We start from the raw sequence: 23,456 nt of genomic DNA, 5'->3' as shown, positions 1-23,456 counted from the left end.
TTTCTAAATTCTAGTTTTTGGTAACTCTAAATGTGCTTTTGGAGTAAAGCTCAAAACTACAGAACTGGGCTTTGGTTTACTTCCATTCTAAATGTGGTCTAATAAAAGCCGGACTTGTAAAGTGATAGCTGCAGCTGAGATAGAAACTTCCTCTTTTCCCATTCCATTCAATTAATGAAAGCTGAACTTCAAAGTCTAAATGAGATCATTTGAAGTGCTAAAATTATTGAACACCAGAACTGTTTACTTTCCTATCTGACCAAAAAAAAAAAAAAGAGAGAGCTTGTAATGTAAAAGTAAAATTAAACCACTGAAATGAAGCTAGGAAACTTTAAAAGTTCTAGTGCAAGAAGTGGTGTTAACCTAGCTGTGAGGCATTCGTGCATAGTTTTAAGTGACTCACTTAATAGCCAACACATTTTTTTCATGACTGTGATAGCAAAAGCTTTTCTGGGAGGTCTTAGTTGTGTGCTGCTCAGAAAATTGCAACCCAATGAGAAAATGTCTGAGCAACACCCCTGACAAACATGCAAATATGCAAAGAGCCTTTCTATAGTCTCATAAGCACTTATGTTATCAGTAGCTTTCTAGTTATCAGAAGTTTTTTAGTTGGTCAACTCCGTGTTATTTTACTATTTTATTATAGGCAGCCTATAATATTTCTCCTGGGCTCTACTTTCTCTGTTTAGACCATGTGCATTGGCTGTGCAACCAAGTCCAGGAGCATAGCTATGACCAGCAGATACCAAAACCTGCTTGATTGACTTATTTGATGGCAGTAACATCATCGTTGGGTCTGTTACTGCAAACTAGGAAGTGGAAAGTTAATGGATATATATTTCTAAAAGAGGATGGATGGTCTTTGGCCAGAGATGGGGTGAGCTTCTGAAATTCAATAGGAAAGCATAGGAGGGGGACTGTGGAAGCTGGAGAAATATAGGGAGTGAGGAAATCCTGGTCCATGCCAAGAGGCGGTAATGGAGTGCGGGTAATGAGCAGTGAGGTGTGCTGAACAGCCATCATGATTAGGGAGGAATATCTAAACACAGACCATCAAACAGGAAAAAGTGATGAAGTTAGGTACAAACTGCTTGGTTGCCAAAGACTACCTATTTCTGTGTTCATTAAAAGTATTCAATTTTTATGCTGTACATTTGGGATAGACAGAACACGCACAGTCCTATCAAATGTAATGAATTGCACGTGAGATTTCTTCATCTGTCCACCTCTGTAGCCCTCACCCTCATGCTCCAGGGTTTCTTGTACTGGCAGCATGGCACTGCAGCTGCTTTCCTGCTCCATTATCCCATATACCAGAAAAAACCAGGCTGCCTAAACCAAGATCCTTTGTGCAGCTGTACTGGGTGTAGGGAGCCCTGCCGCCCTGTGCAGCAGGTGGACGATACAAGATCTGTATCTTTCATATGCCATTATATTTAACAGAGGGTTAAGGTAGGGTAGGAGGCACAATTCCAGGCACAATTCCAGGCACATCCTTCCTCAGCCCAATGTCCATGCATGCCTTCGGCCTCTGACCTGATCCATCCCTGCCCTCTTTGCATGACTCAGCAAGTGAATTCTCATTCTTGTGATTAAAAACATTTGAGAATTCTGGTCATTAATAAAGAAGTCTCAAGATATTTTGTTAAATTCCATCAAATTTATTTTTAATATTTCAGTTAATTAATTAATTCCTTAGTTGTACAGAACAATTGAATTAAGTATATTTTAATTCTATAAGATAATTGAGAAGACACACTGAGTTAAGCTTCTCCCCCCCCCCCAACTTAGAACTGTCTTTTTCATTCTTATCTATCCAGAGAAAATAGAATTAGACCACAAAAACCCCCAACTTTGTGCCAAATTTCAAATTATGCCATTTTTGTTCTAGCTTTTTTTCTGGGTTGTGTGATCAGGACTTTCTTCTTCCCCCTTGGAGAATCTGTAAAATTGTCATGAAACAAAATGGAAAGCTGAAGGTTTTAAAGGTCAACGTTTAAAAATTTCCCATGTGGGGTATAGCTTTATCATTATCTGCAAACTTTACTACAGAAGCAGCTACAGATCATCCAATAACAAACAGAAACATTTGTTTCTGTACTAAGCACTGTAAACTAAGAATAACTTTATGCAGTAGGAGCTCAACTTTTTTTGTCTAGCTTGCTAGCACAGTGCAAAACTATTATATTTGCAAAACTGAACCAGCTGGTGTAAAGGCAGAGACTGGATTATACTGGTACGTCTTTTTTACTGTTCTGTTCCCTTCTATTCTCCCTGAGGAATTAATGTACAGTAATTTTTAGCTTCGATGTAGCCAGCTATGAGTTTTCAACTTCCAAGAAGTTTTGATGGAAGATACAATATTTTAACTTCCTGTTAATTTCTACTAAAGTACAAGTCGGGTAGATTTTACAGTATTTTTATTGTAGCGTGATACTCTTTAGATCAGACCCTTAAACAGGAAAAATCAGCATACCTTCACTGAAGTTTATACCTGTTGAAACTTTTTCCCATCTTGAAAATGATGAAGAAAACATATCTAGAGAAAGAAAAACATAGTCTTAATTAGAAAAAGCAGAAAGGTAAGAAGTGTCTATAAAGGGATGTTAAGTGTTTTCGTGGGTATCTTATTAAGTGAAGAGAAAAAAAATGTCCTGCGTTGGTTAGAATTTGTCATCCTATGAATTTATTTATTTCCCTGAGTATTCCTGGATTTGGATTTAGGATTGCCTATTAAGCTTTGTCCTTTGTTTTAATATAATTTATCTTGTAATCTGGTTTTAAACCATACTTTCAGCTCCGTGAGAGTCTCACAATAGATTTTCTGCATTGTAAGACAATATTTTCTGCATTATTTTTTAGAACTGGTTTTGTCTAAACCTTTTATTTAAAATGTATATCCTGGGAAACATTCGAGATGATAAGAAGAGGAACTGTTCTAATCCTGTTTGTGTCCCTGATGACACGTACATCACTAATTGTGCTCTAGTTAACTGGGCCATCTTGATAACACAGAAATGGCTCCGTGTTGGTCAGTCCGCGGAGGGGCAGTGCCCCGTCAGTCAGGTATAAGTTATGTTTTGGACTTCCTCTGTGTTGTGAGCCTTGAGGGGATTAAAGACTCGGATCTATAGGTATGACAGGGCTGCATGGACCACCGATACCGCTGCTTCTCTAAGTGTGGGAAAGCAGGAGGCGTTGTTCGTGCCTTTGGCTGCCCAGCCTAGCCGGGCCCGCCGGGCAGGCTCGCTCGTGCCAGAGCTCGGCTAAAGCTGGCGGCGAGCACTGGCCTCAGCCTCAGAGCCTCTGGGTAACTGCGCCTTGGCAACGAGCCAGGGACGAGCAGAGGCCGCTCCGCATCCGGCCGGGCCCGTAACTCCCGCGCCGCTGCGCTCGGGGATCCTTGCACAGGGCTCAGTTCCCGAGCCGGAGCTGCTCCCTCGCAGGCAGGGGGAGCCGCGGGGCTGGCGGCTGGGTGATAAAGGCGGCTCCCTCCCTTCCCGCTGGCATCAGGCTATTCAAATAAATAGGATGGGAATCCTGGGCACTGCTGTGAAAAAGAAAACCCCGGGGCATTGTTTCGATCACTAATTCAGGGCGAATGAAGTAGGACCTGCATTGCTGGGATTTGATCTCACGTACAATTTGAGATACAAGTAATTTTCTATTTCGAACGCTCTCTAGTAGCTGAAACCGGACCGTCTATAATTTGTGCTCCGGTGTGCGCAGTGGGGTGTCCTTTCGGTGGTGTCCTGGCGCTGGTGTCGCGGCGGTGTTGTGCTGTCCCGGCGGTGCTGTCCTTTCGGTGGTGTCCTGGCGCTGGTGTCCCGGCGGTGCTGTCCCCGCGGTGCTGTCCCGGCGGTGCTGTCCCGGCGCTGGTGTCCCCGCGGTGCTGTCCCGGCGCCGGCAGGTGGCGCTGTGGGCCCAGGCACGGCGCGCGGGCGGGCGCGCGGCGCTCCCTCAGCCGGCGGCCCGAGCGGCCCGTGCCGCCCTGCCCTTCCCGCGGCCCGCGCTCCGCTGCGCTCGGCTGCTACAGATGTGCGCCTGTGAATGGTTTCAATAAAATTTTATAGCCGTCATTTGAAAAATGGTAGGATTATTGTGATTTGTGCAGCCTGGCAGAAGAGAACCCGCCGGGGCTGGCCGCTGCCGCTGCTCCCCCTGCCGCGGGCTCCCTCGGGCACCATGTCCCCGCCGCGGTCCCAACGTGCCAGGTGGCACTGAAGCTTCCAGCTTTTTTTTTTTTTTTTCTTTTCTTTTCTTTTTCTTTTTCTTTTCTTTTCTTTTCTTTTCTTTTCTTTTCTTTTCTTTTCTTTTCTTTTCTTTTCTTTTCTTTTCTTTTCTCTTCTCTTCTCTTCTCTTCTCTTCTCTTCTCTTCTCTTCTCTTCTCTTTTCCTTTCTCTTTTTTTTCTTCTTTTTCTTTTTCTTTTTTTCTTTCTTTTTCTTTTTTCTTTTCTTGCTCAGATGACGTGTCTCATCGTGATTCTGTAGGAGACTGTGTTTTTTGTCCAGGCCCCCAGACGAGCCCCCAGGCTTTTCCTGCTCCGCACTGGGGCCCGAAGCCCACCTGGCCTGGGCGGCGAGGGGACACCCGAGGCTGATGGAGCTGGACGCTTGTGAGTGTCTGAGCACCTGCGTGAAGTAGCAGACATTACAACACAGGCACGTTTTGTGAGAGGGCAGAAGTAACTCCGTGGCTAATAGTTGCTTTTTATACTGCTGCAAGCCTTCAGTGTTTCCAAGTACCCTTTTGAAGGCATACAGACATTGAGTACTGCAGGCAGATGTTATATGTGTCTGTCTCCGTAAAATACATGATGCATATACAAGCGAGAGCCTTTTTTCTTTTTTTTCTTTTTTTTTTTTTTTTCTTTTTGCTTACCATATCACCTTGTCTCTCAAGGACAGCACATTGCTAAAATGCAGGCAGAGATTTATTGGAGGGACAAGAAGGACTTTACTCCTCCTGCTCCTCTCCTCCTCAGCTCACGTCTCCCACTTCTCTGCCAGTCTGGCATCTCTTATGCTGCACTGTGAGCTGGAAGAAAGTAAGCAATGGAGCAAGGATAACACCTTGCCCCTGCCCATGTCCGCAGATAGCCTGCTGTTGGGAGATGTAGTTGCCTTCATAACTTGCCCCAGAATAAGGGCATGTTGTCTCAGTCACCATAGCCACTGGGTTGCTTTCCTTGTCTTTCTTCCCCCTCTCTGGAATGTCCTGAAAAATAGCCTACAATGAAACCTGCACAATAACAGTTTTCTTCCTTATAATGGTTTGATATACAGTGGATTCCACGAATATAGATAGCAATAGTCTCCTTATCCTGAGGTCTTGTGGGGACTCACATAAAAAAATTTAATTCCTCAGAGTGCTGAAGTGGGTGCTGTCATGCCTGCAGTATACACTACAGCTTCCTGCCAGACTCTAGCTTTGGTTTAGAAGCACTGCTGCTTCACCTAGGAGCCAAGTGTTGGTTGCTGGACCCTGATTCTTGGCAGTGCTGGGCCAAAATGACTCTTCTACGATGAATTTTGAAGGAAGTGTGATTCTGCTTGGCCTGGGTTATTACCACTGCACTTTACGTAACCCAGTTGTGCACCTACTGCTCAGACTGCTGTCTCTATCTTGTTTAGAATTCGAATTTCATGGGCAACTTTGGAGAAGAGTATTTGAGGTCCTGAGACACTCAGGAATCTTTAAAAGTTCTATGCTTAGTTTGCTTTTAGCTATCTGAATGGACTAATAATTAGCAGAAATAATTTAATAGATAGAGGGGTGACAGTGAGGTACTGAGTGTGTTTACTGAGTTATCCAACTGGAAATTAAAATTCTCACTATGCTGGAAATTCATAGGTAATGGCTAATAATATAAACAGTATTAGACCTAACTTAATCTAGTCTTATAATGCTTGTAATAGATGCACATTCCTCTTCAGAGTTAATTTTCTGGCTACTTATAAACATCATGGTCAGTTTATTCCATTTACTCTCTTGCTTTGTGGTGGATAAGACTTCGGTAAAATTATCTGTACTCAGTATGTGCCTATAGAATCATCCAATCATGTAAATTCAGGGGCACTATTTTTAATCAGACAATATAATTGGTACTAATCTTGAAATAAATGGTGCTCCTGAGAAGCAGGAGCTCCTGTCTTCTCCGGAGCACCATCTGTGTGGCTCATATGCAATCAGCAATATTTATATTAAATGCTATATATTCTGCCTCATCTACTGTTTGATTTCCTCTCTCTGAGTCTCATGCTATGAACCAAAACAGGAATCACAACACCCAAGTTCTGACAAGTAATTTTTTCCCTCGATCTGCTATGTATACCTTGTTCATGCAGCTTTGTTCAGTCCTTTTGTCAACATTCAGTGTGCATAGTACACCCAGTCTGCCCAGTGCAAGGTGTTTAGCTCAATTTTCTTTATAATTTCTGTGAAGCTTTTTATATATCTCCCTCATATCTTCTGAAACTTTGCTGTTTTCTCTATTTCATCACAGTCATGGGGATCCAACATTTTCTTGTCCCGAAATACCACATTAGGTTAACCCCAGAAACACTGTTCTGCTACTCAGATACCAGAAGACCACTCTCTAATTGTTTTGGTTGGTTGGTTGGTTGTTAGTTTTAGGTTGTAAGAAGCAAAATTTTGCTCTTTTGTCTAAAAAAAAGAATATAATAAAATTGAGCATATATTTTTCACATTGCCATTTTGCTAACAAATGTGCTTTTCTTGTTCTTTCTTTTTTCTTACATGGTAAGGGGTTTGTAAGCAAGCTGGATGAATTCATTCACTGGTTAAATGAAGCCATGGAAACAACAGAGAATTGGACTCCTCCTAAAGCAGATACAGACAGCCTTAAACTGTACCTGGAGACACACTTGGTAGGACAAGATTATACTATGATTGCTATCAGTAATTGAAGTGTTCTGCTGTGCTTTTTATTTGATTATTATTTTTTAATTACTAGTGTGCATCTATATTTTAATGTGAGATTTGCAGTACTGCAGTTTATTTTAATGAAAATACCAACAAATTATTTTCTGCACTTGAAATATGTACTGATAACTTTGTAAAAATTAAATTAAAAGGCAGAATTGCATTACAATTGAGAGTTTATGTCCAAACTGAAAGGGAAGACAATAGCAAGAGGAGAGAAGATATTTTTTTCTGCTGATCTTGCTAGGATATTTACTACAGTGTAACATTAATGAAAGTCTTATTAGTGAGGAACTCTTATTCTATGTCCCACAGTTTTAACATAGCACAGTGTCATTTAAATAAAATATTTGGAATAGTTATTTTAGTTATTTTACTTGATGTGCATTTCTGTCATTTAATTAATACAGATTTTATACTGCAGGCAGAAAAGAGAGCTCAATGGGTAGATATTTTAACAGGTAAACTACGGGACAAAAAACTGCTCTAGCTGGTAAAAGGAAAATAAAAAAAGTACGGAAAACTAAACTAAGAAATTTCCTCTCTTTCTACCAAAATCTTAGGTTCTTGCCAGTACGAAATGGAATAAAACATGGTGATAACGCTACTCTGAGCCAATGACCTAGACACCCCAGCTATATGAAACAGTACATTAGCTGAGCCCACATCAGATCATCAACCCCCAAAGCTCAGTCTCATTTCCAGTCTCTGATAATCTTATGGTAGAAAATTATTTGACAGTCCCAGGAAGTCACGTGATGCATTACAGGAAAAAATGCCATTTTAATCCCTACCATAATAGTGGAGTGACCATTATTAAATTAATTAAGTATACATCAAACACATATACAATTAGAACCAAATTGAAAACTGTCATCAGGATTTCAGCTATACAGAAAGCTCTTGTGGCTTTTGTTCTTAAACATTTCTGTTGTAGTAGTGCCTACAGGCAGTCACTGTATTAAGTGCCCATTGTGGTAGTCTATCAAATGCAGTATGAAGACGCTTCATTTTTCCTTATTTTGCAGGTTTTGGGTTTTGTGGCAGAGTTCAGATTTTTGCCTTGCCTTCTGCACACACTTAGTCCCATGATTCCCACTGTATTTACAGGTGCTCTGAAGACACAGAGCACATTGTGAAGTCAGACCTCAGAAAAGGCATTGGTCAGTTCAATTTGTTTTCCTTGCACTCTGCAACATGAGACTTTTGATGAGAAGTTTTTATGAGTGGAATCACAATTTTCACTCTTGAATGGATAAAAAGAAACATATTACAGGTAACAGCTAAATCACCAGGCTGAGAAACTCTCACAGTCAGTTTCTTTTTCCCTTTCTTCCATGGGAAGGAGCACAGTAGTTCATTTACGGGCAAATTACTTCCAACTTCGCCATGTGGTTCTTGGGGAGGTGAGGCCAAACCCATCTATACCAGACTGGAATGTGGAACAGTAGCTCAGAGGCAGCTCCATCATTGCTAGAGGTAGTCCAAATAAATGGGTATGTGAGCACCTGTACATCACTTTCCCCTGTCAGTACTTAGGTCCCAGCTGCACTCTGTGTATCTAGGGTAGAAAATCCTCATATACTTCAGGATCACTATGTTATGAAACAAGTTGGGGATTTTTTTACTCCACTGCAGAAATAAAATATCTAAAGAATGCTTCAGTTTCCATTTGATAATATTATAATCATTTTATGGCATCTATGGCCAGTGAAAAACCCACTGAATAACCTGAAAAAACATAACTGAGTTTTGTTTTTTGAATTTCAGAAAATGTATGCTATCATACTAGTTTCTACACAGCAGAAAATACAGAGCATTTTTGTAGCATGGAAGATAGTTATTTGTATTAACTAGATTGTCAGCTTTTCAGTGGCTTTTATCTGTCAGACATCCTAATCTGTGTTTAAACAGAAGTATATGAACTTCAATTCATGTTAAGCTCACTGTTGAAATTTCCCTTAGTTGAGCATTGTAAGGCAACGGTGATCATGGTTTGTGTGAGGGACTTCTCATTTTCTTCTTTTGCCTGTCAGGTTATACATGTCAGACTCACCTAAGATATGCTGAAGTACAGGACTTAGAACATTACAAGATTAGGTTCCAGACTTGTGGGTTTATAATACAGACACTGGTAGTAAACTAGCTGGGAAAACAAAGAAAATATCTTGGTTCTTTCCCATGTACTGCATCTACACCAGCATATCTTATAACTGTTTCCTCACTGATGCAAGTTTTCTCATCACAGAATGTGTGAAAACTTGCTGTAGATAAGTGTTTTTATTAGTAGAGACATGTCCTTAGCCTTTGGCACAAGTTATCAATTTCATGAATTGTGATACTGTTTTCTTCGAAATACATTTGTTGTGATGACAAAATCAGTGCCATAAAGAGAGAATATTTTGCATTTATGAATGAAATCTCTTCTGTCAAAATTTAAGAAAAGAAAATACCAGAAGAAAGAAAACAGAAAGAATGTACTTGTTCCCTTTTTTATTGGTTGGGAAAAGTCCTGCAGAGGTGACAAGGACAAGTTTGTGAACATACTCCAAATTTTTCAGTACTTAAAATTGTAGGCTACCACTCAGCCTTGCTTTTCTTCATCTTTGACATTTCAAGAAATGGTGTGGCACAGACACGTAAATAGAGTGTGTTTAAAAAAAAAGGCATCACAAGAAACCTACGGCATCAACTAATGAAAATCTTTGCATAAAGTAATGATCACATGAAGAGTCAAATCTCTTGAACAGGATAGCAATACAAATCTCTATTACAAGTGTCATAGCATGACATCAGCTTAAATTGGTACAATTCCCCAAACAATTGTTCTTGTTGATTCTTATACTTGGCCAGCCAATACTGTCCACAAGGATGTTAATCAACACTTTGAAGCACACGAATAGTGTTTGTCAATTGCTCTTGGCTCAGCAAGAGCTGCCTACAGAGGCATCTCAGCAAGCCTCTGAAGGTCCCACCTGGACAGCTCCTGAAACAGTGAAGCACACTGTGGTGAAGGTGAAGGCAGCCTCTCCTCAATTTGGTCTGGTTTTCCTAATTATCTCATTTGCACAGAGACTAGCTGGAGAGTTCCTGGACCACCAAGGGAATTCACAACTAAATGCCCTGTGTGTGGACACAGGCACAGGCCTGATACCCAAATACGCCACAATTATAATGATGAATTGTAAGACATACCAGAATTTCATTCTTAAATCACAGTTACTACTTAAACTCCATAGATTTTCCCATGATGAGAAACCATACAGTTTTCTAGAGAGTATGACTTTTTTCTACAAATTGAAAGGTAGTCTACACCTTGAATGTGTGCTGAAATAGACAATCTTCATCTTAGAAAACAGTTTCCTTGCAAATTTTAAAGCTCAGTTCCCTAATGTTCTGCAGAACAAAAGTTGCTATATGCTTCATTTTAGATAACACCAAAACACAAATCTATAAATGAAAATGCTCTCAGAGATCCCTGGAATAGTGACTGAAATTATTCTTTCAATTTTACAAGTCTTCACAACTCAGTAATGTTGGTTAAACTGATTTGGGAGCTGTGTGCTTCCCATTCATATGGAAGAGCTGACATGGAGCAGCCACCCCTTGAACATCTGGCACTCTGCAGGCAGCCATCCAAGCCAGCAGATGTCAAAAACACTAATATGTTTTCATAAAACAGGCGTGTTTTTCAGCACAAATCTACTTGTCCACAAAGGCCTCAGTCAGTCCTACTAGAGAAAAAGTGAAGCAGTTTTTTATTTTTTTTAACAATTAGGTTAAAATCAGTTCCCAATGAAAAGATAGCTTCATTTACCTTACCAAAAAGGAACTTCTGAAAATGGTTTCGGATTCACTTTATCTTTTGTATCTCTCCTTTTCTGTTATGCTGATTCTTGCCCATTGGCACCCTGATCAAAATCAGCTGCTAGGAGACTCTAAGCATAGACTTGGTGGTATGCAAATCAGTTTTCATCAAAAACAGTATCCTGAAGGCAGCTTATGAGCTAAAAGCATCTGTCTAGGTGGTACTGCTGTGCTTGTGAAACCAAGCAGACTTTCTAACCAGCTTGACAAATAAGAATTCACCACGTATCTCTTGACCATTTTAGTTTGCTAAAAAAGATGTTTAACTTTATCCCTGGCCTGATAAGGTACATTGTTTTAGCACAGTAAAGAAGTAAGCTAGCTACTGTGAAGAACTGCTGAGGAAAAGATTTAGACAAAAGGCACTATATATATTTTCTGAGGCCCAGAAATTTTAATTCTGTAGTCTTAAATTTTTCCTTTATTGTTAACACAGCACTTTGTTTTCTTGTTGCTGCAGAACTCCTGGTTGGGCACTCTAGTGTGGGTGCTCTTAGGTAATTTGTACTAAGCCATTTCTGTGTATAGAGTCATACTTAGGGCTAGCGAGCACAAGAATTTTAAATGGGGTCCTGCAAATGATAAATATATTTTACACTTATTTAGGTACACCAGTTTAAATACTTCTTGCATTATTAGTAGATGTCGGCAAACAATATATTTTCAGTAGACATGAAAATAATTAAGGTAAAGTCTTCTTAGAAATTTTGAATTAGTAATCAAGCACTTTGTCCATTTTTGTCCAGTAAGACTGTCCTAATAGTCTCCCCCGTGAAAAAAATTAATTGTTCACACCAGGGTTATTTGCTTCTTGTTTTTTTTAGGCAAAAATATATCATCTGTTTAGTTGAAAATAGAATAGCAAATATTGTTCTATAAAAACTACAAGTGGTGAGGATTGCATGTAGTTATTGCAGTATAAAGTGTGTTTTGGATATGCTGATTATTTCCATGAATGGTAATTTCTTAGTTTTATTTTCAGATCCCTGTCAGTAATATTTACTCCAATTTAGTCACAAACTTTGTGCCACATTAAAATCCTTTTAGCCCAGAATTGGTTTATTATATTAACCTTCTCTGTCACCATATTTATTTTACTTGTTAGAGTCTTAAAAATATCATAGAGCAAGCATCATTAGTATTTCAAAACAAGTTAGACAAGTTGATTCACACTAGCACTTACTTTCCTTCTGTATATAAAGTTTAGGTGTCATCTCCATTCAGAACCAAATTCTTCTGAAGATACAGGGGGCTTGAGTTTTATTATCTAAGGAGAAATGAAATAATTTTTCTGTCTCCTTTATAAATGTTTCTGGCCACATCATGGCTCAGCACTTCCTGAGGTGTAAACAGCAAATGCTTTCATACAGAAAATAGATTGTATTTTCACATTTAAGAAATTGTGTTGGTGAAGTAATGATGCCTCAGTGATATTTCATAATACCTGATTGTCTGTTTGTAACAAGGCTGCTATGTCTGAAAAAAAAGATCATTCTCATCTCCCTGGAAAATCTCATTTTCTGAAAAATGTCAGTTTAGAGAAGTATTAAATATCTCTTCTTATTGAAAATAAGGTTAAATACACATACCTTGGGCTAATCTACTGACTGTCTTTGTGGTAGCAGTGGTAACAGTAATTTTGTTAAAGGTATTAAAGCCTCTGAAATGGCTAAGTTATGTATTATACTTTTGCTATATGGGAATTTCCAATGTTCAGGGCAGCTAATATAGATAATTTTCTCAAAATATAGAATACTTTCTGCAGGATGATGGTGCTAAAGATTGAGAACCCTGAGCGGCCTAATCTTTTGTTTCTCTAAGGACTTTGATTTGAATTTGTTTAGCCTATTGCTAGTTTGAATTTTTAAATTTTATGGTTTTTTGTTAATCTTGAAAGGCATTTTGGGTATGCATGGGTTCCTGAATGTATGTCCTTTTATATAGGAAACAGTCTGCAGAACATACTAATAAGGGATGTAGACTAAACTCAGCACATTTCACAGGCAAATAAAATTATTTAATAGGAAGTAAGACAGCAAACTTAAACAAACAGAATACATGTATATTGTCAGTTTTGACTATTATTCAGCTTTTAAAATCTGTAAACCAAATAACCTTCATGTAAACTTTTCTGTTTCTTGAGTTGAAGCGTAGGAAATATTGCTGTCATTTTAATACACTTGGCTATACCTGTATTATAGTCTGAATCCAGAGAATGTACTGTTGCTAGTTGTGGGGAAAAATAGAGATTTCTAAACTGTTTGGACTGTTCTTCAAATTTAAACAACATTTTTTGGTGACTAAAGAAAAATAAAAGCAGGCATATAAGAAAGAAAATCTGGGTGTATTACCTTGCTAATTACAGCACTGCTATCCTGACCAATACAAAAATACTGCACTTGATCTAAAGAGGTTTCCCATAAGGTCATGCAATGAAGAAAAGCTGACACAAATCTTTTCTTTGTAAGGAGAAGGAGTGGGGCATGTTTATGGTCCTAGTAGCACAGACGCAGATCTATTGTGGCTGAGATCTGTGATTACTGTATGTGTTTTTAATGAAGGAAAGGAATGTCCCTTTACTGTTTTCCTGTACACATAGTCCCACTCCAGAGGTTTATTTTGTGCAAGCCTGTAGAACAAGAAATAGTTTCTTTGTAATTTTCCCAGATACTTAATACTCTTAAGAGTACTAGTTTTTTTCTAACCTGTCTTTCAAATTTGTAGATACCTACCCTTGTGTAGGTACTTTGTACAGCTGCAAATTTAAAAAAAAAAATAAAAAAAATTGCATGTACTTTGGTTTTTGATTGGTTCAAACCTTCCCAGGACAGTCTTTGCTACCCCGTCCAGATTTGCAGTTTTGCATAGGAAGGAGATAGGACTCCATAATAAAATGTAGCTCTGCTGGGCCTACCTGTAACGTATTGGTTCTTAACTAGCGTCATGGAGAGCTGTCCCAGCTTTTCTAGTTCTGAGAGCTGCAGTCATCTCTGGACAGAGGAGGCATTAAACCAGAGGCAGAGCATATTAGGATGTCATCCAAAAATATCTTTGCTCCTTCTACTGATGAAAAAGGGAAGTTGTAATGTCCAAAATCTGAACTCTCTCAGTTGTGAGGATTTTGAAGTCTTGTATTCTATGTGTATGAAAGTATAGTGTATGGTCTGCGCTTCGAGGACAAATGTATTGCTCTTTTGTTTTGGGTTTTTTAGTTCATAATTCTTGAGGTTTAAAAAGTTACAATTTTGTTTTCACCAGTACCCAGGATGATTTTAAGCTAATGTTTTTTTCTTTGGAAGAGGAAGCAATGAGATCCTTAAAACACAGGGCTCTTCTAAGTGCGAGAATACACTGAGTGGTATATCCTTCTGAGTATGTATTAAATACCTGATGTGATTTTCTTAGAAAACAAGGCCAAATGCTGTCAGAGCACATTAAAACTCAGATCATTCATACTTTGGGAAATATTTTAATTAATTTGCACTTGTTGGTAAAGCTGAACAAGGCAGGGTAACTTGATTTGGTAATGTTGCAAATGTTCACTCCCTCTCAAGTCTCACCACCCAAAACTGTAAAACTCCTAGGTCCCAAGGTATCCCAAAATGCAAATACTGTAAGTCTGAGTGGTGAAAAGCATTCCACTGGGTCTGTTGTGTGTTTGACCTGCAGAAGGCATTCTTTGCATACAGGGGATTCAGTGACTACAATAATATAATTAAATTAAATCACCATTATAAAACGCTATGTACTAACCTAATCAGAAAATTTCAGTGAAAAGTATTTTACGTAAGTTCTGACTTAGAAGCTTTGTATCTTTATATATGACAGCCTGGTCACGCTCTTTACACAAATTTATCATTGTAACAACTTTTGAAACACCTTTAAAAGTTATTTGAAATTAATGCTTATTTTATAAATAAACTGCATAATGCTTATGTAGGAACTCTGTTAATTATAATTTTTTTGTCTATTAAAATGCATGCCATTGACTGAAATTTTAGTATTATTATGCTGGTATTATCAATATAGATGTAGTCAGAAATTTGTTTTCAGAAATAAAATGAAATTTATTTATATAAAATTTGGAGATTGTAAATCATTAAAAAATATAATGCCAGCCTCTCAAAGCACAAACAAACACACTTTCAGCAACATTTAAATTTGCTTTTACTTACCTGCAGAGAGCTATTGATCACTCCCATGGGTTCTGTGCTATGTTACTCAGAGGCATAATATCATTCACATCTTAAGTACTCGAAGTAACAAAATTGCTGTGTTTTGGTGTCTGCAATGCCAAAGCATTCAGGAGAAATATAGAAAATCCAGGAAATGAGTGGAGGTTTTGATTGATAAATATTTTTATTTGCATCTCCTATGATACTTATTTTTTTTCCTTTCTTAATTCTACAATGAATCGGGTTAATAATTTGGGATCTTAATTTATTAGCTATATTTTTTTAAGAAGGACTTTTAGTTCACCTTTAAATTGCATGAAACCTTTTGTCTGTACGTATATAAAATAAGTTACATCGCCTTCATATTCCCCTGGAACTAAAACCTTTCAAGAATTGTTTTAAAACTACATAGTGTTATTTAATGCCAGAGAGTTCATTTTGGTCTGATAGTTAGTAATTTAAATAATATTTAAATAATATACATATATAAGTTATTTTCCCCTTGGTAACTCCATATTTGCCAAGGCTGCTACACCCCATGAATTCATCTTTGGTTTGGAAAGCTGTTATCTCTTGGTGGGCTTTTTTTCTGCATGTGGTAGGACAGTACAGCTTGGACATATTTTGATTAAGTAGTTTTTGGGCATGGTGTGTCTCCAGGTGGAAGAGATGTACCTAGAAATGTGTAAGATAAGACACACCAACAAGTCAGAAGACTGTGATTACTGCAGATTATTTTCTGAGTGTCTCAAGAAGGCAAGAAATGATTAAGGGCAATGGTATACGGTGGGCTGCATGTGCAATTCACCATGATTGTGGCAACTTAGCAATTGTTTCACTGTATAGCAATTTTGCCCATGCCACTTCCTGCCTGTGTTCTTCCCTTGTTGTCTCTTGATAATAAACAAACTGAGATTCAATTTAGGAATCCTCATGTGAACTTTTTTTTTGACAATGAAAAATATTTGGACAGCCAAAACCAAAGAAAAATTTACACAGTGAAACACAGAAAATAAATTAGAGTTGGCAGCAGAAGAGTTTATGTGAGTTTGAAATAAAAAAACTGCAAAAATAGCCTCTATGTCTTCTAAATTTGCAAAATAGGCATCCTGGAGAGTAGTCTAACTATCCTTTTTCTCCACATCTAAAATTATGCATTCAAAACTTGGCTAAATTACCTAAAAGATGACAAACCCAGTAAGGAATGAGAAAAAGAAACTGAGGGACCTAAAGTATTTAATGTGAGAAAGATCTTGTTACTCATGTTTAAGATGTAACAAAGGGGAAAACCCATTGATTGTTTTATACTGGAATGGCAGAGGCTGTGACAGGGAAGAAAGGGGTGAGGTGATTTTACAGAAGTATGAATTACTATAGGACTGCTGGAGTAGAGCCTTTGTATTTAGTTTTGCCTGCCCAACACAAATTCTGTGGCCATATGACAGAACTAGGTTACCGCTCTGTCAGTGCATTTGGAGTCCTTACTCCCACATTTTTATCCAGTCTAGATTTAATGGTCTCAAGGGTTTCAGGCTTTCACTGTTTCCCTGAGGAGGTTATTATACAATCTGATAGATCTGACTTTCATGGGAAATTTCATATTTACATTAAATTTCCCACTTCTTAATTTAACTCCATTAGTCCCTTCTACTATATCCTCGGATACTGTACTAAGTCTTCTTTCTGCTTGGTGTTCAGATTCATTAAATACAAACAGACAAAACCAGACAGGACCTTTATCTTAATCAACACTTAGTAAGTCTTCTTATTTGTTCCACCATTTCCACTTTTAAACAAATTTTGCTTGCTCTTCGCTAAACTCCCAACAGTTTTTCTCCTCATAAATGCAGTTGATTCCTTCCAGACAAAAAGTACATTCAGATCAAGTGAAAGGTGTAGAATGCATATGAGTCATCAGAAGGTAAAATCGTTCCCGGGGTTGCTATAGTTTTCTCATTACTAAGCACTTTGATCCCAGAATGTTCGGTTAATATTGTGTTTAGACAAATGATAAACTTACACAGATAAATTATCTGAGCAGCCAAACCATGTTACACCTGATCTACACCTACAGTAGCACAATGTCTGTATGACATCATTATGGGATTTCAGTAGTGAGGTTCCCAGATCAGTTTTATGTCAATATAAAAAGCATTTTAGATTATAATCCGGTATTGTGAATCAACATAAAAAGTGATATAGTTATTTTGCCCATTTTTAGCTGCCTACAGAGGCCAGTGGAAGGAATTTTCCCCACAGAAACTAAAAAAAAATTATCTTTTAAAGTCTTCTCATTGTTGCAGAGGATAGAAGACCAAATCTTCTTTCCACTAACTATTCACTCTTAAAAAATACGTAACAGTTTCCACTGGTTACAGAAGAAAATGTGTGGTCCATATAAGGAAAATGATGGTCAGGTTGTGTTAGGCATTAAAGTTTTGCTTAGCATTTGGTGATAATTGGCCCCTTGGTCATCCTTGCTATAGGGAGGGCATGTTCTTTGCTTCAGGAAGAGAAGAAAAAAGACACATAGCTGCTTCTTCAGAGGAGGATTCATCATGCTCTCCTTTAAAAGCAATGGTAGAATCCCTGCTATTGTAAGACTCAACCTTGGCTATGGAGCTCCATAAAGCATTTCCATAGTGCTTGTGTTCTGTTTAGCAGGTGGAGTGTCAGTCAGATGAAAATACAGCTCAAAAGAAAAGGAAAATATTCTTTGTAGACACCTAGATTTTATGGAAAACATGAACAAAGGAGACATTGACTGAAACCATTTCACATGTAATATTTAGTTCCCAGGAAAACATAAGTAGTGCTTATTTAATACTAAGTAAGCTTAATTAAAAAATATGAGGCTTTACTAGAAGCTAAATGTATGACCATTTCCATGTTAATAGAAGGACTATTTACATAGTAGTCCTTTTTTGTTTTACTGAATGTCATTGGTAGGCAGTATTCAGGAGTCTGAAAATACCACTAGGATATTACATGGCTTATTAGGTTATTAACTCAAATTATTAACTAAAATTATTAACTCAAATTCTCAACTTAAATAATAGGCACTGTCCAAACAGAGACTTTCAAAATAGACAGCTGCCAATCCATGACCAAAAATTGAGTTCAGAACTTGATATCTTGGTATTTTGTCATAGCAAATTATTGGAAGGTAACTGTGTCAGGACCAATAGACTTGCAAAAGTATCTGTATATTAAGCATATAAGAATAAATTTTCAGGAATTGTTTCAAGTCATATTTCCTTTAAGACAAATGAAATGGGAATCCCATATCTTTTCTACAAATAACTGTTCCCATTACTCTAAATTTCACAATTGAATTACATCTGTCACAGTGGCTGTTATAATTAAAAGTGCTACATTCTTAGCCAAAATATATGTGCAACTATACATAAATATAGAAGTCCATATTTCAGTAATATTGTAGATTTATCAAAAAGTGCAAAATACTATTAGGAAATTTTAAATTAAGCTTTCATTTTCGAATTCTGAAATCATAGAATCCAAGACAGATAATTTTTAATTGTCTGTACAATTGATGTAAAAAATAAGCACCCTAGAAACAGTAGTACTTTTCTTAAAGGTATTTAAAAACATAAAAAATGAACCTCAGGAAAATTCTCTTTCAGGGGTACCACAGTGCACCACACTGATAATTTGCTGGACTGAGAAATTAAGATATTTCTTTTAATACATTGCCTTAATCTGGCAATAGGTGTAAACTGCTGTGTCATCCAAACTAACCTGTATTTATGTATACACTGTAGGTTCACATGATGCTTAGTTGCTGATTTGTGTTTCATAGACAGTACACTGGAATCAATTGATACGTTATGAGTTAAAAAGAATCATGCTTATAGTGTGTGTCATGCTCTGTGCCTCGGTAAACAAAAAAAATTTACTAGTCGTCTGTCCTTACTGCAGATATGAATAGGTCAAGACCCAGGTGTTTTACCAAATTAGGAGGATTTTCTAAGAACAGAGGGTTACAAAATGGTAAAATGTTGCATATCAGAGCTCAATGTGTACATAATGTAGGATACCTATGCAATAGAAGCTTCCTGAATTTGAGTAGCTACAACCATAAAATAAATCCTATGAGGAACTTAAAATACTTTTTTTCACACGATTTTTTTCTTATTCCCACTTGTGCAGACAAATAAAATATAAGGGAGAGATTATTATATGGTGGGAAAGCTCTCTTTTAGTGTGTTCAGAGTCCAACATAGATCAGGAGGTGCTGCTTTTTTAACCCATGGATGTTCTGCACTACTGTCATCTTGTGGATCAGTAAGTTTCCTAAAAGTCAAGGGACACCTTCATTTTGTGAAGGCTGGGCTCCTTTGCCCCGTGCGTCAGCAGAAGATAACACTCCTGGGGCCTTGTATTTGTACCCTTGGAGTTTTTATTCCATTTATTATAGTTCTGTTGCTTTTCCAAAACTGCATGATTCCTGCTTCACTTTTCCTTTCTTGCTAAATAAGAACAGTTGATAGTTACATATAGGTACATAGGGATCACAAAAAGCGAAGAGAACTTTGTAAGGAAATTTTGCGTGTTGCAGCTTGTAAACTACATTTTATACACTGTAGTTCTAGAGATAACATTAATGTGTTGTTTAAAATGCTGCTGTCAGGCCAATGCACATGCATTTTCCATAATGTATACCTGCTCATGTGTGATATTTAGACTGCTCTATAGCTGTAAATGTGCCTGGGAAAATGGCTTTGATTAATTGACTTCCCTCCTCTTCTTTCATCTCTTCAGATGCAAAGGCTTCATTCATTATCAGGAAAGATCAGAGGAGGAGGGGAGCAGAGTACCTGGGTCATACGCTGTTAGAGTTACAATTTTCCAAATGCCATAAGTAAACAGTAGGGAACAGGAAACATCCAGGATGGGAGAGGACCTCTGTGTTTGAAGGTCTTCCTCCATTCCAAATATTTGGTCTGATTTTGTCTTTAGCTATGCAAATTTGCATTTCTCCATTGTATATACATGTAATACTTGTTAAATCTTGAACTGTTGTCTTTTTCATGTGCCACATTTTCAGCCCCTGAGAATTGAGGGCTATTCCTTCCAGTGTTCCTTGTCCAATCATTCTTTTTCCGTAGGAAATTACTAAAAATTATATATACATATATAATTCTAAATTCAAAACATACTACACTACATCAACAAGCTTCACTTCTGTTTGTACTCATATGAATGGTTCTCTCCTTTTAATGTGTGCTGATTTTGGCTTGGATAGAGTTAATTTTCTTCATAGTAGGTAGTATGGGACCATGTTATAGATTAGTGGTGAAAATAGTGTTGATAATACAGAGATGTTTCAGTTACTGCTGAGCAGTGCTTGCACAGAGCCAAGGTTTTTTCTGCTCCTTTTACCACCCCGCCAGTGAGTACACAAGAAGTGCACAAGAAGTTGGATACAGGCACAGCTGGGACAACTGACCCTGAGTAACCAAAGGGGTATTCCATACCATATGACATCACAGTACCTAAATTTGGGGGAAGAAGGAGGAAGGGAGGGACGTTTGGAGTTACAGCATTTGTCTTCCCAAGTCACCATTACATGTGATGAAGTCCTGCTTTCCTGGGGATGGCTGAATATCTGCCTTCTCATGAGAAGTGGTGAATGAAATTCTCATTTTGCTTTGCGTGTGTACACGACTCTTGCTTTTCCTGTGAAACTGTCTTTATCTTAACCCACAAGTTTTCTTGCTTCTACCTTTCTGATTCTTTTCCCTATCCCACTGGGTGGGGACTAAGTGAGAGGCTGTGTGTGGTGCTTAGTTTCTGGCTGGGGTTAAACCATGACATGCTGCCTCTTTGCTGGGGAAAGTTTATTTCTGCTAAATTTCATGTATGTTCATGGCATTTGTGCCACTCATAATTTATCTGTAAAATAAGAATTTTGCACAAGGAGAATATTGCTAGTCAGAAACCAAAAGTTTGGCCCCATCTTTATTCATCATATTTTGCTTCTTCAGTTTAACATTATTACTGGTTAATAGGTGCACCTGAAAATCAAGCTGCATTGTAGTATCTGGTGTGTTATGTTAAATGAATCTTTTCTAGGGCAGCAAGTCTCTTTTTTTTCCTAATGAAAGAGAATACCTCATCTTTTCCAATTTTCCTATCAAACACAACCACATCATCTCGAGACACTGCCACATCCAGCTGCATCTATACTCAACTTCAATTATATGAAATTACACAACCTACTCTCAGGTCCTTTAGGTTCTCTTTTGCTGTGTGAGGCACACGCATAGTGCATTTCCTGTGAAGTGCATGATTACAAACTATTCAGTACAAGCCTGTTTTAAGTAAACAGTAAATTAAATATTGTCAGTGCTTGTTCAGACATGCTCTTATGAAAGGAAAAGAACTTCTAGATTTGGTTTCATAAAACTCTAGATTTAAGAAAGGGACAGACATAAACTAGGTATCTTTTTTCCTTTTTGACTTCTCTTGACTGGCCCAGTTGTTCAAGAGCTGGTACAAAACAGTGTATTCAGATGTCCCTACAAGGAGACTTGGGCTAGTCAAAATGCTGAAGGTAGCAAAATTTCTGTTTATTGCTCTTTATTCTAATGGAAAATTCTCGAAAACATTCTGTCACTGTAAGGTACAATGCTGCCTGAAAGACCATTAAGACTCTGTCTGAGCAACATGCCTCTTTCAACCATGCCAAATACAGGAGAAATACAGTAGAGATACAGTAGAAGTACCTCATTTTATTACTGTTCTGGCAATATTATTTTTTGCTACGCCAATCAACCTGACTGCAAGGGTAAGGAAAGAGAGAAAATGGTTGTGTCCCAAAGAATTGAAGGGTTTTGTGTATTCTGTGGTGTCTATCATTCCACTACTAACATGGTCACTACCATATGAAGAAGTATAAAATTTTATAAAAACCAGAAGCTATGAATGTGCTCCTGCAAAGTCTCCTTTCATCTCTGCCAGTTAACTTATTCCCAAGAGAAGGAAAAGCTCTTTTTTCCCAAGTGGTCAAATACTGTTTCCATTTATTCAATAGACATTTCAAAGAGAAAATATGTTGCCTGTATATGTTTAGGTCTGCACACAATTTATGATTACATACAGCAAGAATCCTTTTCTCTATTGTATTTTGTTCCTTTTTCTTAAAGGCAAGTATTGTGAGAGGCTCTGGGAAATGATTAAAAAATTAATCTGAGTTATCATTGGTATATTAAATGGCATAACATATAGTATATCATGTTTCCAGTTCCTTTATTACTAGATCTTAATGCTATTTGTAAAAATAAAGTAATAATAAAAAAAGAAATAAAATATTTTATTGGCTGTTAAAGCAGAGATTCTTTGGAAACTACTAAAAATATTAGGGGAAAAAAAAGGTTGAAAAATATTTGCTTTACAAATTAAGAATGCAGAGATCTAAAGACTGATTTGTTCTTTGAAAATGGATATAAGAGTTAACTCAGGAACACAATATTAATAGATTTGTATAAGTGCACATAAGGCCAATATATTCAATGCTGTAATTTTTTTATAGTTTCATAAATAGTGCTATCACCAACATTTCAAAGAACTCTGAAAAAAACAGAGCTCATATGTGGTGGCATAAATTTAGCGTATTTTATAGAACACTGTTACTCCAGATATAGCCTAAGGGTTGTGACTTTTCATAAAACCTAATGAATGTCTAGATTTGTCAGCTGTTTCAACACAGATGCACTTTGCTGATCTAATGGAAACATTTTGAGCCCAGATCCAAAATATCAATAGCTTTTAGTATCACAAATTAGTTTGGCTATTGGGTGAATTGGGATGTGGTTCTTGATAAAAACCAGCAAGTAATTTTGTATATGTTTTTTATGATAACTGCCTCTCCAATGGCTGATGCTGAGGTTTTCTCCCTCTCTCTTTCTTTTCCCCCTTTTCTTTTATTTTTGCAGAGTTTTAAGTTGAACGTAGATAGCCACTGTGCTTTAAAAGAAGCAGTGGTAGAGGAAGGACGCCAACTTCTTGAGCTTATTGTATCTCACAAATCAGGTAAATCCTTCTGAAATATTGCAAGTCTTTATGTCTCCAGACTATTAAAGAATGAAGAAGCATTGCTGTAAATTACTGCATATATTCACTTCCTTATGTATTATTAATATTTACATTATCAGATTGACCTTCAAGATTTATAAATGTTTCATATACTGCATACAATGCAGTGATACTTATAAAATGAAATACTGCCTGCAAATAGTCTGTTCATTTTATTTTGGTCTTGCTGTTCAGCTGAGTTTCAATTGAAATCACATCACTGAAAACTTCACACTGACATATTCTTTGATGTAGGTGCTATGGAAATAACATTAAGATAATGAACTAGGATTTCAAATATAGATATATGTATTTACATACTCTGCATGAGTAATTGCATTGTTAAAGCTTTATTTTACCACTTAAACTAA

At 37.5% G+C, this 23,456-nt stretch overlaps 1 protein-coding gene across 4 annotated transcripts in view; it reads left to right on the top strand.

Annotated features, from left to right (window-relative positions):
• AKAP6 (A-kinase anchoring protein 6) overlaps positions 1-23,456 on the top strand; it is a 273,048-nt gene that overhangs the window by 107,013 nt on the left and 142,579 nt on the right. For all 4 annotated transcript variants that reach the window (XM_010392152.4, XM_039553019.1, XM_010392145.4 and 1 more), the window contains exons 5-6: positions 6,769-6,891; positions 22,947-23,043. In XM_010392152.4, coding sequence (XP_010390454.3) covers positions 6,769-6,891; positions 22,947-23,043 — 220 coding nt within the window. The remainder of the gene's footprint in view (positions 1-6,768; positions 6,892-22,946; positions 23,044-23,456) is intronic.

The sequence above is a fragment of the Corvus cornix genome, chromosome 5 (assembly GCF_000738735.6).
Source record: "Corvus cornix cornix isolate S_Up_H32 chromosome 5, ASM73873v5, whole genome shotgun sequence".
NCBI lineage: Eukaryota > Metazoa > Chordata > Aves > Passeriformes > Corvidae > Corvus > Corvus cornix.
Note: the sequence above shows the minus strand (reverse complement) of the source record. Positions and strands in the feature narration are given on the sequence as shown.